This window comes from Nomia melanderi, chromosome 1 (genome assembly GCF_051020985.1).
Source record: "Nomia melanderi isolate GNS246 chromosome 1, iyNomMela1, whole genome shotgun sequence".
NCBI lineage: Eukaryota > Metazoa > Arthropoda > Insecta > Hymenoptera > Halictidae > Nomia > Nomia melanderi.
This window is the reverse complement of record NC_134999.1, coordinates 12,841,114-12,860,897: the sequence shown is the minus strand read 5'-3', so window position 1 is coordinate 12,860,897 and position 19,784 is coordinate 12,841,114. Positions and strand designations below refer to the sequence as shown.

General features: G+C 38.6%; 1 protein-coding gene across 5 annotated transcripts in view; it reads left to right on the top strand.

Annotated features, from left to right (window-relative positions):
- The window catches only part of LOC116427659 (octopamine receptor beta-1R), a 181,527-nt gene that overhangs the window by 123,190 nt on the left and 38,553 nt on the right, over positions 1-19,784 (top strand). For 2 of the 5 annotated variants that reach the window (XM_076372099.1, XM_031978252.2), the window contains exons 2-3: positions 7,732-8,615; positions 15,150-15,450. The exons of the other annotated variants lie outside the window; for them this stretch is intronic. In XM_076372099.1, the coding sequence (XP_076228214.1) occupies positions 7,992-8,615; positions 15,150-15,450 (925 nt within the window). In that variant the 5' untranslated portion in view covers positions 7,732-7,991. The remainder of the gene's footprint in view (positions 1-7,731; positions 8,616-15,149; positions 15,451-19,784) is intronic. 5 annotated transcript variants of the gene reach the window in all.

Below are 19,784 nucleotides of genomic sequence, written 5' to 3'. Positions count from 1 at the left end.
CTTTGAATTATTTCATTCCTCTGCCAAAGTGGTCCGCGTCGTAAATACACTATCCACTTCCGCTTCACAAGTCGAAATATATCCGAAAATATCGTCGTTTTACTTAATACAACGAAACATGAACTTTAACAGACTTTCAATAAAATTCCAATCCAATTAAATACCCTATCACCACATTTCTCCCAAGATTCTAGTAAAAGAAAAACTTACTTCGTCAGAAGCGAAAATGAATAAAGTTATTCAAAAATTTCGAACCTATGTTCTAGAAAATCATATTTTATCAACGTTCATATTATTTTTCATTAACACATGAACTATCACTGCTTGGAAACATTAGCGATAACTAGACTACGTATTTTTATATATTTATGGCAAGTGTAAAAGTGCAAAACTTGCGCATAATGCAAAATTAAATTCTCATAAAGGCCAATAGTCTATAAACAAGAAATTTTAAGAACATTTTTCTTTACTACGAAAAAGCAAATAACATTACATGAAACCCTTAAAATTCTGATAATAATAAACGTATCAAATATGCAACTACGAAATAAAAGTGTCATATGTGTCTTTTCCCATGAATTAACTTCGACAACCGCAAATTTCCACGATCCACATTCTACTAACAACAAATCCGAATAACGTTTGTCTCTACTACAAAAGAACAAATAATATGACGAAACCCTTAAAATTCTGATGGCAACCAGAGTATTAAATATGCAACCACGAAGCAAAAGTATCACATGCGTTTTTTTCCACGAATTAACGCCGAGAACTGCGAATTTCCATAAACGTCCGCAGTCTAATCATAATATTCGGTTTCGCGTATCCTTTGCCTAATAATATCCGCGGCGGGCCTCGCCCGTCGAAATTGCTGAGCGAAAGAACAAAACGAAAGGGAGCGCATGTAATCGGCGCGGTGTCGAGTGCTGTCGCTCGTAAATCATGGCCCCGCGTCAAGAAGGGACCGTTTCGCGAGCGTTACGTGATCCTGATGCGGCCAAGCCACTACGAGTTCCCGTTGACCGCCGAGAAACACTCCAGCATGTCCGGCGTTGTAATTCAAATAGGAGTTAGCTACTTGTTTCTTCTGTCAACACGACACGGTCGCCAGCGATACTATCCTGTCCGAGGAAAATTGAAGTCAACTGGGTACGTAAACAGGCAACAGGGCAAATGTCGTCTTGCAGCGTCTTTTTAAGACGATCGATTCCGTTGCGTGCTGTGTGCACACGCGAAACACTGGGAGAATCGTTCCTCTTGCACTTGAAATTTGTACACGTGTGATTGCTTTTAACTGTGCGAGGTTAAGCCCTTGCCCTATGATTTCTTTGGCAACTATGCTAGCTAGAGGTTATCGCTAATAACTTACTAAAGGCGAAGGAGAATTCCGTTGGTCATCTATATCCACGTTTGCTTTGAAACGCGACGATTGCCAGCTGGATAATAATGTTTAATTTGAGTTAGAGTTAGTTTCACTTCTGTTTGACATCTTGTTGAACAACTTTTGAAGATATTGAAAGGCACGTTCAGCTATAATTCTGGGTAAATACATATTAATAACAAGATATTTTGAATGATCGAGAAAGGAAGAAATAGAATTCTGTTTCTAGGGTGTTCGTATCAAAAACCTGAAAGTTGCATCATAATTGCACGAAGAATTTCGAAATGAAACATTACCGAGGAAAACAAATATTTTTGCTTATTTGCTAAACAGGAAGCTAGGAAAGTAAGCAACAAGGTTGTTCAGCCATCTTCAGCTGAAAGAAAGTTGGAGACAGTTTCCAATAACTTTTCTTGTTATTTCTTCCATCGAAAAAGTTCATACTCGGACCCGAGTCGAGTGACCGTTACATTGTTATTGTCGATGGGAAATCGGAACAAACTCGACGTCCAATTACGGGGTAAAAATGTAGGTTATAGCTCAATGGAAATTATAAATGCACGATATTATTCATGATACGCCGATATCAGAGGATTTCGTTAGAATAGAGGCAGAAACCGATCGCAACGATCCGGCCGTTGAACTGTGCACAGGGAGGAACCGGAAGTCTTTAAATTATAACGGCGATCATGAATATAAAACGAGGCAGCTCCGCGAAAAGCGGAGGAGAAATCGTTGATGGGACATCTTAAAACGTAACGAGTGGTTGGACCGGAGAAACATTAATAATAAGTAGACTTTGAATAACCGAGACTTCGTTTCGTCGCGTTACGCCGCGGAGATGAATGCTTTTATTGTCCCGCATTTCAAGAGAATGACAGGAACTGGATGAAGACGTCGAAATAACGGTGGCCATTATGAGATTATTTCGGAGGTCTTTGTGCACTTTATTGTTCGAGCTTTGGTCCACTCTGAAACGCATAATCAAAGTTCAAAGCGATGAAACTGTGTAAAAGTGTAGGTGCATCGGACATAATCCATGCACAAATTCATCGCTCATCATTTTCTTCCCTTTATCGAAGTAATTAACAGGAGTATAGTCAACATTTTTCAGTAAGCAGTTAATGGAAAATTAATATTGAAGGAAAATAGAAGCCATAGTTTCGTAATTAAATGTAATGGGAACATGGTTGAATGAATTTATGGAATGATAATATTATTTCCTGGAACAGACTTTTCCAGGAAGTCGTTCAACGATTGTTAAACGTGTAAATAATCAATGCTTTGAGAGTGTATTAATTTTTTGTATCAAAAGTGAACTTAATTATCTCGTTCTGATATTTGTAATATTTTATTTATGATATTGTTCAGTTTAAATGGTTATTGTGTCGATACCGATGCCACAGTCGCCTGACTCTAAAAATAGCTTAATGCTTGCTGATGTAATTATGCGGAGGTTGTGTCATATAATAAAACCGCTTCGTTTATCTGCTGGTCGAGTAACATCACACTATAGAATAATGTGACTCTAGTTGTCTATTTTGATAAGGACTAACTATCAGACTACCGCAAAATTAAATAATAGGAACGTAATAAGTTTACGTAAAATGATATATTAAATATTTTGCCTCGTTAATAAAAGAACTCTTTAACAGAGCAAATTATAGAACAGAATAAATTGATCTTCAGTTAATTAAAAGTTAGTTCGCAAAATAGTAAACTCAATATTCGTGTTAAATTTGATATGAAATCAATTAATTTTATTCCAAGAACAAACAAATTTATTACTATCTACCTTCCAAGGTAAAATAAACTTCTTAACGACCATCGAATTCGAATCTTAAAGCGTATACAAACGATTGTGTAACTTCGTACAAAACTCGCTACATAAAAGTTACCATAATTGCTAGAACGACAAGTATCGTTTCCCCATTGTCATCAAGCTAAATCGAGCACAGGAAATCAAGCCCAGTCCCAGCATCCTCTGCGGCTGTAACCGTTCGCGTTTCCGCCGGAACTACGGTGTGTTTCGGACGACTTTAACAAGTTGACTGCCATGGCGGTCACCGATGACCGGAGTTTCCAAATTAATCGAAAACAATTATAATTTGCCAGATAACTGATGTCGAATGAGACTGCTCAACAGCGTAAATCACTGGATAATCGTGTAACGTAAGGATCGCGATGCGAAATAATAAGTAATAGATTCCTTTTTATCTTCACCATAGAAGAATATGTAATAGGCGAAACTCTAAAGTCTTTCGTGGCAATCAACATCCTATTAATTGCGGCCATGTTGGCTGCTTCGATCCTGGGACACGCGGTTTCTCACGCGGCGGCGTCGTCTGTCGCTGAAGTGATCTAGACCTTGGCTCTAGTGGACTTATTGATAGCGGTCGCTCGCTGGCTAACGGCCGGATGTGTCGGCGTTCCACGATTGAGATGGACCGAGAGGAAACGAATGATAATGGCCCTGACACGGACCCGTTTCGCGTCCGCGAACGTTGCGGCGCAATGTCGCGAAGAATCGGGAAACCTTGGACTGCACGGTTCGGCTATCGTAATGATGACGGGCCGCGGCGGCCATGTTGATTTCGGCTGGAACACTGTGGGCGTAGCAATCAAGCCACGAGAAAATTGACGCGGCGACAACAGTGACGAAAGTGTGCTCAACGCAATTTGTTACCTCGATTGTAGTAGATATTTCCTTTAATATTGATGTTAAATGGATTATTTGTTTAACCCGTTAACTGCATTTGACGAGTATACACGACTTCTTTAAGCTTGAAATGATACTAATTCGTCCAACGATAAATTCTTTATTTTTTCAAATCAACGTGTAATTTTTTTTTGTTTTGCTTTGGTTTTTTATTGAAGTATACCCTGGGCGTATTCTCCCTGTGTTTGACGAATACACACTTCATTTTCTGATTTTATCGCGCAAAACGAGAGATTTTTTAAATTAAATTCCACAGGTAACAGGATAAATGATTGTGATTGTTGCGTATATTGGTTAGAATTTTTTTGATCTTAGTTTATTATTTGTTATGTTTCTTTCGGAATGATTCTTGATGCTTTAAACTGAAAGTTTACTTTTTTATATCCTACGGTAGCTATACAGCATTTGTATTATTTGGTTTTGATTAATTTACATAGAATTCTGGATTATAGAGTTCCTTGTTTTCCAGGAATTCGATAGTAAAGCAATTAAATGCTCAGTTTAAATAGCTCCTAATTGGGTGTAGTAAAATTACGTTGTAACGCAATTTGCAGCAATAAATATAATTCAGCAAGACAATAAAGCGGGAACTCCAATTCTAGCGCAGACATTATTGCCTCCAGCACCTCGTGAAGCCATTCATCGAGGTAACAAGTTTCTCGTCCGCGTCGATTCGCCCATAAGAATGTAAATTCTCGGGGCTCTCCTCGATGCAATTACAATGCGAACTCTCCGATTAAACAATTAAACATTCGACGCAGACGTGTCACTGAAAAAAGTTGTCCGCAACGGTCCGCATAGAGAACAATTCGTCGGACGGCCGCTAAGTGTAAACGGCGGAAGAATTCTGGAAATAAACCTCAGAACACGCAAACAATGCGGCAGTCTCGGCCACTGGTGTGTTATGTTAATGCGAAACAAAGCGGACTAACGTTGGACGGCTCGCTGTGTGCACATCTGACCCAGTGGTTGCCAATGAGTGCGTTACCGCCCTTTGAAGAATGTTGATACTAACATCTTTTTGTTTCAATGAATATTAGGTTACTTTTTTTATAAATATGTGACATAAGGAAAATGATTTTTCAAGGAAAATTTTGTTTTCAGCATTTTTCTGGTATATTTTTAATCGCGATTTATGATTTTAAATATTTCTTGTGTGATTTGAAACGAACATTTAGGAGTCAGGACATTAACATTTCTATGATTGGTGTCTTATAACTAGGTAACAAATTTTAGGCATTTTTGACAGATATTAATGCTTATTACTAATGATCAATAATGAAATGTTTTCTTAAATTTCTAAAATGAGACTGCTTTATTTTTAACTTGTTCAAATTCCTAATGTTTGTATGTATGCCAATGTTTATTCTACATAAACACACATTACCTACTTGTGTTTCCTAATTGCAACTGCCATTTATAAATACTTTAGAAAACAAGCATACCACGGTATATTATTAACACTAAAGCTACCAAACAGATTAAAATACCCATTCCGAATTTCTTCTTTTCGTAATTATTAAAAAGGTAACATTTGTCTCTCTGAGAAATGATGAAAGAAATTGATATAGCAATACAGGAACTGAATTGTAAATCAATGGAAGCTTTAATAGATGCACTCTCGGAGTTTCTGTAAAGGAATTTCAAAAACTCAATTTAACTGTTCGGTAGTTTTATCACGGAGCAAAGACTAAACACAGTAACGATAAGCTAGAGTGCCGTCGAAGCAAATTCGTTTTCACTAGCATATGAATGACAAACATCCGATTAACTACGAGATTGCCTCTCGAAGTCCCATAGCAGCGATGTCTCTGCGGTGTCGTTGCTCAAGATTAAAGGCGTCTAACTGCCAGAGTGGAAATTAAAGTCACGGTCGGAACGAGTGTCGTTTTATCGCGGGATCGTTACGATTGTCCTCTTATCAGAATCGAAGCTCGGTTGAAGCTCGTACCCGTGGTCATGACGCCAGGTATCCCTCTTCGGGCGACGTGTCCGCCATATTGGATAACCTGTTCAGCTTTCCTGTAACTCTCGGAGTCGCATCTCGCGTTATCGCTGTTCCAGAACAACTCGGTTTCGGCTGGCTGTGGTTGCACCTTGACAGCTCTTCTAGCTCTGATTTCGGGTTTGACACTTGCCACTAGGATTATGCTCTACTTAACGGCGAATGTACTCCCGGACGCGGAAATGTCTCGTCTCGGGACACTGGGCTTTGTTAACGCCGGGAGTGAGTCGATGTAGTCTCGTCTAAGGAAGCGCTGCTTAGACTAGTTTCAATGTTCTTTGCTGGAATTCGGAAAGATAGCGTTTCACGAAACAATTGGAAGGTGTAGGAATTGCAACCCTGTGTTTATTGAGTTTATATGTTTGTTCTTTGCATAGAATTCAATAATATATCACTGAAGAATGTTATTATTGCAGTTTGGGTAACTTTCAAAGTTATCAATGTTCAAAATAGGAATTTCTTGATATTATTATTCTATTGAGTATTTACTTGCATTTATTTTTAGTAATAAATTAAAAAGAATTATCTGTTAATTTATACAGTTATTGAATTCTAAAACGAATAGTTTTAATTCCAGTATAGATAGTCTATGTATCTTCGAATTTCGTCTCTTCGTTTCCCGTTCGAAATGCAATAATCGTAAGTTACGCTCGGACCTATTTACAAATAAACGAAGTACCTAGCATATAGCCTATTACCAGTGATTCATGCGACGTGGAACCAGTTAAATCACTCGTTCGACATATTTCAACGACGGTTCTGCTCGGAAACCGACGGAAGTCTGGAAAGAGGAGCGAGTTTCCCCCCGTGCGTAATTCCAGCTCGGATGAGTATTTGCACATTACGTCTACGTGCCTCCCTCGACTGTTTGCGCTTTACTTCGAATACTAGGTACGAAAGGCGTTTTTCGGGCAAGCCAAATATGCACACAACTTGTCCCGGCTGGCACTCGCCGCCGGCTGTTTGCTTTAATGTTAAAGTATACTCCGCCGCCTCGGACGATGTTTATGCGGAAAGTTCGCCGTTGTGTCGCCCCGGCATTCACCTCTCGCTGAAGATTTTTCGATTTTTTTGCCGCGGCCCTTATTGCCGCGCGGAATTACCTTTCCCGACAAAGAAGCGGAGGCGCACGGTGCGGCCGGAAGCCATTTAAAGTTTGAGCCTCGCGCCGTTGCGACTCGATCTCGACAACAATGCTCCCGACCGGCCTCGAATAATTAATTTCAACAACGCCGAACCTTCACAACGAACTGTCCGATAACACGATTCTCCAAACTTACTCGCAATTACGGAATAATTTGAAAATGAAAAACCTGTCAGTTATATCTTCGGGAACTTCTCCGGCAGGAATACCTCCGACTTTAATATTGTCCAAGAAATTAATATAAACTATATGAACTTCAATATCTTAAAACGAAACTTATCTAAAGTCTCCAACTTCAACATCTTTCAAGAAGGATTATCTAAAATTTCATCATTCTCAGCTTGCGTATCAAACAGAAGCTACCAGAAACTCTAGTACCCCAAACCTCATGGTTCATCAAAGCTACCGAGAAACATTAGAAAAATGGCAAAGTTGATCAAGTTCCGCATTCCAATCTAACGAAACTTCTACTTCCCACTTAGAAACAAACAAACAGAAGACAAGCAGTTCCAAACGAAACACCCAAAAACCGGTACTAGTCCCAGTGCGGTAATCCCCAGCGGTGTCAGCCGCTATCGCGCGAGTGTCAAAACTTCCGGCGCGATGCGTCTCGTCGCGCAATACCGCTCAATCTTCCGCGGCAGCTTCCGGAACTTCAAGACCGTATTCCGGGAACGAGGGACTACGGCTGCCTGAACGGTGGGCATTTCGCGTAACATGCAGCGAGGCCGCGGGTTCTGGAATGGAAGCCAGTGAGCCATCGGGCGAGGACGTGGACTACCCGACTCTGTCCAGGATCAGCTCGACATCTGTTATCGATCGTCTCGTGGAAACGGTGAACACGACCGTCGAGGAAACCATCTCCAGGGACGCTTATCAACAGCAGAACGTGGTGTGGACGGTAGCTAAAGGAATGGTGATGATCAGCATCATAGTGACCGCGTTGATCGGGAATGCGCTGGTGATAGCCAGCGTCAGGCGCCATAGGAAGCTACGGGTGCCCACCAATCGCTACGTTGTCAGCCTGGCGGCCGCTGACTTTCTCGTCGCCGTCTGCGCGATGACTTTCAATGCGTCCGTCGAGCTGACCGGTCGCTGGGTGTTCGGCAGAGTAATGTGCGACGTCTGGAGCTCTTTGGACGTATACTTCTCCACAGCCTCCATACTACATTTGTGCTGCATCAGCGTGGACAGGTACTACGCTATTGTCAGGCCGCTGGAGTACGCCGCCATCATGAGGAGGATCACCGTGACCTGCATGCTGGGCAGCGCCTGGCTGTTGCCCGCGCTGATCAGCTTCATACCTATATTCTTAGGGTGGTACACCACCAATGAACACCTGCAGTTTCTCAAAGACAACCCAGAGGTAGAGATTTTCGTGGAGTGTTCATGGTTTTGGTGGAGGTTTCTCTTTATGCCGATGATTACGGTGTTTCTTCTTTGGCAGAGGAAACATTGAGAAGCTATTTTGGAGTTTTACTGGTGATGTTGATCGGTGGCGAGTTTGGTATATTTTTGTAGGAGGATGGAGGTTGCGAAGATTGTTTCTTGTTTTGTTTGATAATGTTGGCGAATGGAATTTGACGAAAGAAGGGCGACCGTTGTGATGAATTTATGGCCTTGAGTATATTTTTGGGGATAATTAAGGGGTATTTTAGTTTGATGTTGTTACTGAGTTGTGGCACGGTTTTTAGAATTAATGTAGGGTGACGGGGATTGTGCGCTTCTGTGCTTTGGTAATTCTTGTGTTTCTTGTTCGCAGTTCATTATTGTAACAAGAGTTTATAGATGCAAGAACTTTACTTGGTGTACTTAAAGAAACTTAGCAAAATAAAGATAAATATTTGATAATTATGTAATGTGGGAAGGACGCAAAATGTTCATGTTTTTACAGAAGCAATTTACTGTTTTAATTTACCATATTTAGACGTGGGCGTTTTTACAAATCAAGTTTCCCGAGTCCAACGTTTGCAACAATAAAGCGACTTCTCAACGAGTTCCTGCAAAAGAAATATCCTACGTTCACTTATAGGATTAAGGATCAAATGAAAATTCTCTTGGAACTTCTTTTTCGTCTTGCAGAAATGCACACGGCTGTACACGCAAAAGTTCGCATTAAATTGTAGAATTCCTCCGCTGCATCCCTTCAGTAACGAATCGCAAAAATTTTATTCGCTTCGTCTCCATTAATTTTGCTTAATGAGACTTTGTTTAGATCTCAATATTTCAAAAGTATACCTCTCCAATACATTTCCTCGCGCAGCGTGTAATTCTAAAAAATGTCTCGAATATCCATCAAGTTTTAATCCGCAATTTATCGAGACATGAATTATCGAAAAAATAATATCCGATAAAAAATGGCTGGATTCTTAGATAGAAAAACTATCGACTGAAATTTCTGTGTTCTATTCAATTTACAGTCTCGTAAATCCCTATTTATCTGGCGGGGGGATTGAACGGGAATGAATTCGATTCGCTTTCCGCTTAAATCGGTGGATTCGCCGCGTCACGTTCCGCGTTAATTCGTAATTCGAACTCTCGTCCCGCTGTTAATCTTGTCAGGGCACGACGGGCACGGTAAGCAGCGTTAAATTTTCTCATTATGGCATAGTTGATAGAGTGTTTTATCGAGTATTTCAGTGGCCCAAAATAATAATGGTCTCTCTTCCATTCCAGACTTCCCGACAAAAAGGAAAAAGTTTCAGTGAAATGTTCTTGGGTTAATTGAAACTAATTTAACAATGTTATCAATAATATTCATTATTATCAGTTATTAATATCAGTAATTATAATACCAGTATTTAACCCTTTGCACGGGTATGTAACGCTAGAAATGGAAACACAAATTTGTTATATTTTATTTGTGGCACTGTAAAATGTACGCAATAACGTTTAAATATCAAATTTCGTTATAGTAATAATAAATAAAATAAATATAAAACGTTGAATTCTACCGCTGTAAATTACTTTAATTCATTTCCCTGAAAATAAATACCAGTTTACACCTGACAACATTGAAAATAAATCGGGTGCAAAGGGTTAATTAATTCAAGAACATTTCGTGAAGCATTGTTTTCTCCGAAACTAAGAAATAGTAGTTAGACCATTATTATTCTGAGTCGCTCATTTACGCTTCAGTCGAAACGGAATTTCAATTGACCGATCGAAAACAACAACCGGGGAAGCCGATCGAAAGGAAACACGATGGCCAAGACGTACGGCCTTCGGAATTTGCATGAATATGATTTACTATCCTTCTCTGATTCGCGCGTACTATAAACGGAAACCCGGGATTAATAGCTTTAATAAATCCGCGTCCAGCACACGCGCGGCTTTCCCACTCGAGTTGCAGTGTTTTCCAAATTTTCCTGATCTATTTTCAAGCGTTTCTGCAATCTTGTTTATTACATAGTCTGTCGTTTTGTGCATTAACACTGTTGTTCCTAGTTATTTATTTCGAGTTAATTAACAATACGGATCAATCTATCATTTTCTTATTAAGACTGAAACTTCCACTGTTTCGTTTAGATAAAATCATTAAATCATATGAGCAGTATTTATTCAATTATCTCGAAATAATCAAATCTTCAACCTACCTACGTACATTTTTCTTTCCTATCCATTCACACTAAATCGAACAAAAGCTTTTTGTCCCTTCGCACGATTCTATTATTTCCCCTCTTCTTTCCTAGGAAACTTTAATAATACCAGAAACTTTCATTTATTTCTCAAGCTTCTTGGAAATCAATAGACCGAGAATATTGAAAGTACTTTTTAAAGATTCACGTGTATTATCCGTATACCGTGGGAGTTTCGAAAATCTACTCTCCTTTTGTACCGTGCGGTCTCCACGAAATATGTGTAAAGTTATGAGAGCATGGGACGCTTTTTTATCGAAATGATAAATTTTCAAAAAATCCCTCGCGCGGTTTTATAAAGCACTAAATTTCCTTTTCAACAATTCCGTGATATCCGGTGCTCGTTTTCGGGGGTCACAGGAAAATGGGTGAACATCCATTAACCTATAAGGGATGCCCCTGCCCGTGAAGGAACAAAAAGCAGCCGAAGTTGCGGGAAAAGTTTCCGGATACTTCGATTCAGATCCCCAACGATTCGGTGAAGTTCCGGGACAAACGGAATTTTCGGGTCCCCGTAGTTCCCTTATCAGATTCATCCTCCAGCCCCGTTTCTATGTAACACGTTACCCTCGCCGTTTCCTTTCCAAAACGAGTCTGGTTGCCCGACACTATCCCATTCGCCTCCATTTCCATCTTTAACCTACCCGCCAATACCGGCACGTATATTTTCCACGCTATTGGCGTTAACGTCACCTCGCTATAAACTGCTATTCACCTTGCGTCTCTCTTTTTCACTGTGAGACTGTATCACACCCTCTTCCCATTCAGACGGAACATTTCTCACTTGCGATACGTTCCTTTTTTTTCATGTAATTTATACAGTGTATTCAATTTCAGGTCTATAATTCATGTATCATTTTGTAATTTAGTTTTTAATTCTTGATATTTTTTATTTCGTCCATTATCCCCTATTTCCTAGACTTTCACTATTTTCTCGTACATTCTTGTTCGTTGTTCATTTTATTTTAATAGATTTGTACTTTTTATATTTTCCTAAATTTTGTTTGTATTACTTTTTACTGCATTTCCATTGTATTACGTTTTTCTATAGTTCTCTACATTTTCCACGGATTTTTCTACACTGTCCTGTATTTTTCTATATTCCTTTGCATTTTTATATATTTTTCTACATTTTCCTATATTTTGTCATACTTTACTACATTTTCTTGCACATCCTTGTCTCCCTTTCTACTCTTTCTTGTTACATAAACCGCGGATTTTTACGTAAATTCGACTTTTTAAGGATCAATCGAAGAAAATAGGAGTTATAGAGAAAATTGGCGTTTTACCTTCGAGTTCCGTTCATGGTTTAATTACGCTCGTTCTTCTTACTATGCAACCATATTAAAATTTAAATTGGTTGAATGAAATATGATAACGTATAATGATATTAAAATATACGGGGTGGCCGACGAGAGGTGGGGAAATTTTAATGGGGCGCTTTCCATAATGATATAAGAGGAAAATCAAGAGTGAAGATGCTGTAATTATTATTATACAATAATATCATCCCTAGTAACTTCGAACCAACAAGGTTTAGAGAAATTTAAATATCTATATTGAATTAACTTTTTCTAGAAAATGATTAATATCAAATGAATATTCGAATTTGTTAAGAATTCTATTCTGCTATTCATTTATTATATATGCATATAAATGCAGTCTACTTGTTTCCAAGCACAGAAGTCTTATTTCTAACATTCTTTTAATTGTGTCCTTGGAAATTTCATTCTTCCGCGAAAAATAACGAACTGTTTCCGTCTTTAATTTTTTACTCGAAATTGCGGCATTGCCGAGGAAAGCAATTTTCATGGAAAGACACTGGAAAAAAACAAATATCGCCGGAAAAAGCAATTTCGAAAACCGTTTACGTAATGCATTGTACTTTTCCGCTGTTTAACTTTCTACATGAACTAAATGCCGGTTACACGGAATCGTTTCGCATTTTTTCCATCTCCGCGGCCGTGTGTCTTCTTACAGAAGCGATTAAAATCTCATTTCCTGCAACGGACATTCCCATTCATTTCAAACAGTAGAAACAATTAAATGGATTCGACACACGTTAAAACGCTTGCTGCGTCGTTGGAAATTGCAGATTTTTTACGTGGATACCCTTTTACGTAAAACTTCTCGTTCATTGATTATTCCAACATCCGTCTATTGGGTCACGAAATTTTATTTTTACCGCAGTAGTCGGTGCAATAATTAAAAGAAAATATTCAGAAACACTTAATTGAAATTTTCATTTTATCCCGATCGAAACAGTAAATTGAGAAATAAACTTAAACCGTTGGAAGGTGGCCACGTTCCTTCCACTTCATCGCTTCTCGGAATGGTAAATGAATATCTTCGCCATTCCCCGCGATATGATGCTCCCTTTTCAAACATAGCCGACATAGTTCCTAAACAATGTATCCAGTTATTATATATGAAGTCATATTCTCTGGTTTTATAGCTTTCCGTCCGGTATTCAACCACTTATAACTTTGTTCCTGTATTTTGCGCGCATCCGTTAACGCGAATATTCGCTCACATATAGGGTGTACTAAAAATCGTGCTACAACCGACCGTGTAATAACTCTACGTGCGAAAATAAGCCTGAAACAAGAATAACAATTTTTAATTCAATAATTCGTTTAAATTTGAAAATATTTTAACTATAGATATATTTGAGAGATAATTTTTAGGAATTTCTAATTTAATTGAATAGTAGTTAGTTATATAAATATTATTGAAACATTCGTCATCTCTCAAATATATCTACACGAAAGTTTTATTGTAAAGAAGAATGAATACATTTGATAAATTTAAAAAATTATTTTTCTTGGAAACAAAGCTTTAAATGAAAAAAACGTTATTTTTTCGCTTTTTTTGCATGAAGGATTAGTTATATATTAGAAAAGTGTTAGTAAATCTATTACTTTTCCAGCTGAGAAATTTTCTGAAGAATTTCTTGATCAGCGTCACTCATTAGCCCATTCCATACTCGTTGAGACAATGAAGCATCAAGCCCTGCAGCCTCTATCATCTTTCACGCAAAAAAATTCGATATCGGGGCAATTAACATTTCACAATTGACTTTCTTAATTTGTTTGCTTTTAATCTCGCTGGCTCTTAATTTCCATGTTTCTATTAATAGTTACCAAGTTCTTGTCCCATTCCATCCTATTAATTCTTGGAGTTGTTTAACGTGTTCTTAATGACCATTTTCAGGCGCAATTTACTATTTTATATATCATTCCTTTTCTCGTTAGTTCTCTTGAAATTCTTCAGTTTAGTCTGGTGGAAATTGTATTGCTGTACGCGAGAATGGCAGTGATAGAAAACATTAAACTCAATTTGATATAATTCTATTACTTAGAAGAACAAAGTAAACGATTAACATTATTAAATTTAGTAGACCGTGTTCTGTGAATATTAGTCAAGTATTTATTTCTTATTGAAATAATATAATTGCAAATTAACAAAAGAATCTGTATCGGCAACAATATCAATTTCATCTTTACCATTTTATTTCTTCATAGAGGCATTGTTAATTAATATTACAATTTATTTCTAGACGACACTCTCAATATTAGTACATACTGCCAGTACAAATTGCGAAACCATGTTCCAGATTTAATGAAGCAGTACATTACATTTTCATTATTATGTACCTCCTATAATAGAATCGTTGACATTTATTAATTTCAACCACACTGACAGTCACTTTCAACCTTAATTAATCCAAAAACTTTATTTAGACACTTTTTAAACGTTCCACCCGTATGTTAGCAACCGGAAATCGATTTTAATCTATTGATCAATACATCATCAATTCACATTGTGAAGATTTAACAAAATCACTTGGAATCTCCGTCATCTCGACATTTTTACATCGCTTTTTCACTCGAAAATAAAGAATTTATTCAAAAACATTGATATTAAATTTTTGTATGCACAAATATAAATACCATACTTTCTTATCCAAAAATATTAGTACCAAATCATCTTACTCAAAATTAATACTAAATTGTCTTACGCAAAAATATTACTACTAAAATTTAGATCAAAGCAGACATATCGGTTGCTAACACGAGGGTTACAACGAAAACATAATCAACCCTGTTTGCCATCCGAGCCCTCTGTATAATGTTTCCCTGTAAAAGTATCCCAGATCGATCGCGATCAACATCAAAGTAAAACACAGAAACCGTGGTGAAGCCGTTGCTCCTCGCGGCTCCACAATTCACGGCGTACAAAATCTCGGTGGGCTTATGTAGGTGTGCGTGTTCGTGGTGAATCGAGTGTACGCGGTGGTGAGTTCGTCGGTCTCCTTCTGGATCCCGGGGCTCGTGATGATCGTGATGTACTGCAAGATCTACAAGGAGGCCGTGCGTCAAAGGGAGGCGCTCAGCCGCGCTTCGAGCAATACCGTCCTAAATAGTGTTCACTTGCACCGCGCGTCCACCTCCAGACATCATTCCAGGGCGTCTCATCAATTATTGCTGCATCCGAGCGATGCCAGCGACTTCGGGAGGCCTATGTCCTACAGAACCGCCGCGGAGTTGAACGTCGAGAACGGTGAGTGACGAAAGAAGGAAACGTATAGGTACTGTACACCTCTCACGTTAGCTCCATCGGCCAACAAGCTAAGAGCCTATTTTGCTGCGATCTCACGCCGGCGACGCTGGCGATTCTACATACTGCTACTCCGGTGAGCCAAGCGAGCCTGCGGTTCATAAGTGAAGAGGGCAAGAAGATTCGGCCGCACGCTCCACTCAGCTCGTGGGTCGTTTAGTAACAAAGACGTGCTGAAACTAATTCCGCCATTGCTAACGGACTGAACTTGCCCCTCTTCACTTTTAACACTAGGTTTACGGAGGATTATTGTACAATTTATTTTACTGTTCCTAGCGAAATTGATGTTAGTTGATCTGATTCGTGAAAATTAGCAGTTTACAAGCAGACAATTAAGATATATATTCGTGTAGTTGCATCGATCAAAATTGATATGACTTTAGCGAATAATATGTATAAATTTCAACTTGACATTCAAATTGACGTGTTCCGTAAACCTAGTGTTAAGCCAGTGAGTAGGATAGCTGCGGAATCGCGACGGAATGCTCAGCGTCACTGTTGCTGGACCGCGACGATTGTTTTGGAGCAACCGAGAAACAAAGCTTTTTTCTGATAAGAAAAGGATGAGAGAACTCTAAGTACTGCATGCCTTTCATGTTAGCTCCACGGACCACCAAACTAAAAGTGTACAGGGGCAAGGGGACCCTTCCACTCACCATGCTCATCGCGTCGGCTTTCGACGCATTGTCATTTTTGGCGTGGCAATAACAAAGGATAAAAGCTAGACTGAATGCAACAAAGTGAGACGGAACTATAGGGAATTTTGTTTTCTATCGTTACATCCTTTGTTACTGCCGCGAGCCAGTAATGACCATGCGTCGGAAGCCAAGCGTCGTAACTGGAGGAGTCCCTTTGCCTCTATGCACTGTTAGCTTGATGATCGATGGAGTTACCGCGAGAGGCGTATAATAAGTACGACGACTCGCGGACGATAGGGCCGAGTGATCGATTGCGCTTTAACATTCACGCAATTCGGTCTTGCATAAGTTTTTATGCGACGTTTTGGTATAGCGTCGAGTGGATCATCCGACAGAGGTTCTTAATTACTTCTGGTAGGAGATGAGGAAATATGAAGAGGCAATTATTTTTGCGACTTTCAGGGTCGATTGTGATAATGAGAATTGATCTGTTTGGTATTATCTTGTTTTGTTATATTTGTTAATAAGTGAGTTAGTAGTTGAGTTGAAAATCGATGGAATGATTTGAATCTGAAATATTTTTCTGGCCTCCTATGTCGTAAATAACAGAAGGTGCTATATGACAGTGTTACTAAAATGATTCAGACTTTTTCTTCGACATTGAATTTCATAAAAAGTACTTTGAAACTGAAAAACAAGGAGTTCATTAAAAATATTCTAAAAATGTTAATAAATAGTTTATTCTTACATTTACATTTCCGTAGTTACCTTTCCATTCTTACAATTGTGAAACGCATAAATAATTATTAAAACTAAAAACGTAAATTCACACGCGACGAAATATCACACAAATTACAATTACTTTGTATACAACTACAAGCAAGAACAGAAAATTCCTTCGAACAGCATTTCCCGAAGCAGTTGCAGCGAGAGTTCAATCCCTCGTTTCCGTTTCAGACAGATTCATTCTGAGCGGATCATTTTTCTCTTTTCACGGCGCCCCACAGTGCGGCCGCCTGCGGACAAAACCCCAAAATTCGATTATTCAGATAACAAAAATTGAAGGTTACCAATGCGCTGCTAAGTAGTCCCTGCTATACAAAAAGATTTTCATTCTAAAACTCAAAATTTTGTGCAAATACATTCCGTTTCTCTATTTATATAACGTTGGAATCGAAACGCAAAATATCCACTGTGATCGAAAGAAACTTCATAATATCCACATAATGTAAAAAGAAATATAACCACCATATGTTTAGCTCTATGCTTTACAACTTTTGTCTGAAGTATTTGTTCGTATCGTTCGTACCTATTAAGTTATTGAGTTTTATTCAGAACACGAGCGTTTGGCCGCACCGTGCGCCTCCTTCGTTTTTGTCTTGTTCCCGGCCGCCATTGAAACGCGACACCTTCGCGCCGCTGAGCGACGCGTATTCGCGTTATTTGCTGAACGCCGCGAACAGCGGACCAATGTTTACGCCCTGCTCACCATTGTCAACGGATCGTTAAGGAAACACCGTTTTCCGAAAATCTGCGTCGCCAAGTTATATCCTTGGCTCTTGCATTGTTGCAACCGTTTGCACACGACAGGCCGGGATTCTGGAGGTTTCGTTATTTTTGGAACGGCCGCTCGTAAACCTATTTCACGAGACACTTGTTAAGTTGATATTTTAAAGCTGGGGTGCAACGTAAACAATTTAACGCGGTGGGACCTCGTTTCCATTCCTCACTTCTGAAAACGACTTCGTCGCTAGATTCACGGGACGCGTCAATTTGTTGGACTTTATATTTCATGTTTAAAGCGACGGGAATCGTGTCATGTAGTTGTTTAATGATTTTGGTTTTGATTTGTGTAATGATATAAATATATAAGTATTGTACTTTATTGTTTTCTACCATTTATTGCCTTTTTAGAGTATTGTAGAATAATTTTGAATATTATTATTGAGTATTATTATTAATCAAATATGTATCTAATTATTAATTATATGTAACTGATGACTATTATATTATTAATGATTGATTATAATAATCTGTTATTAATTTATTAATTATATGCAAAATTGTTAAACACATGTTCAATTTAGTAGTATGGATATGACTCATTTCCAAATATAATTTACTATTTATTTGGAAAAGCAAAATGAAAAATTTCAGTGTGCTAGTGTAAATGATAATTCTTTAAAGTCCGGTGATATTTATCGAAATAACAATGCTATATTTGCGTGGACAATGAAGAAACACGTGATTCATCTTCCAGGGGTGAAATTCATCATGTGCAACGTCAAATCAAAATAATTACAGTTGCTTGCTTCAAAGTTTCATCATACATGCTCGAATCAATCTTATAGATGTCCACAACTGGAACGCTCGTAATTTATAATTATTTTCGGCACAAAAATCCTGTCTCATGAAATTCAACCTCGCGTGATCAGTTTTAAGTGTGCGAATACCCTCGACCGCGAAAGTCTACGTGCACCTGCCAAGTTTCAAATCTTTAAAAGATAAACAGAGTCTTTAGACATCTTACGGAATTTTTCCATTCATCACTTCAAATTGGATTTCGAACATCCATTCAGAATCTACGTTTGTTCAGAACAAAATGTAAATACATCGGGAACAGAAAGGTACGAAAATACAGGCTGAATTTTTTCAATGTAATTCTAACAATCAACCATGTCTTTATATTACAAGGTACTATTTACTAATACACTCCTACCAATTATGCAATAAACCCCGCCATAATATGTAAACTACGGATGTTTATACATTTATGGCAAATGCGTAATTACAAAATTATACAAAGTGAACGTAATACAGAGAAATACTTAAAACATTCAAAATACAGCATTGTTTATAACATATACTATAACAAATAATTTTATAACCTAATTCTCTGTTTCCAACAATACTCTAAAAAACGTTCTATAAAAATCCTTGGTCTAACCATGTCTCCAATTTATCTAGATTTTCCGAAAACCGAATGCATCGTTAACAATTATTCTCCATAATTCACGTCAATTAACGAATAAACGAATTTCCCGAAATCCTTGTTCTCTTCGTTTAAAATATTCGAAATGCAATTATCGCGTGTAGTTAAACCCTTTTCGCTGATAATGCCTTTTAACCGAAGATTTACCGTAAATTTCATCTGCCTGCGTTTTTCGAAGACGGAGGACGCCTCGTTAATCCAGATTCCGGGCCGAGCACGTAACGCCAACGACCCTCCGAATAAATAAAAGTGGCGAGACTTTGATGGCCGAATTGAAATCGAACCGGAGGAAATGGGAGCGCGTGGAATCGTGGATCACGCAAAAAACCAGCGGTCCCACCGGCAACTTTCGCCTCCAGTTCGACAGTTGTATCGTAATAACGCGTGTAAGTACGGCCAATTATCGCCGGCAGGAATTACACGCGCACGGGATGATCGAGATTGATGCCGTATGTAATTTTTCTGCCATTTTCGATGGCTGTCAAGGCTGCCGGCCGGTGACGGCCGTCTCGGCCTGGCAGATTTTCAAGCAAATCAGTTCTTATTGCGGCAGCATTCAAATGATTTATGACGCGATTGGAAATTCCGAGGCTTCTGAAAGTAGAGAGTCCTAAAGGATTCTCACAGTACCAATAGGAGAATTTTCT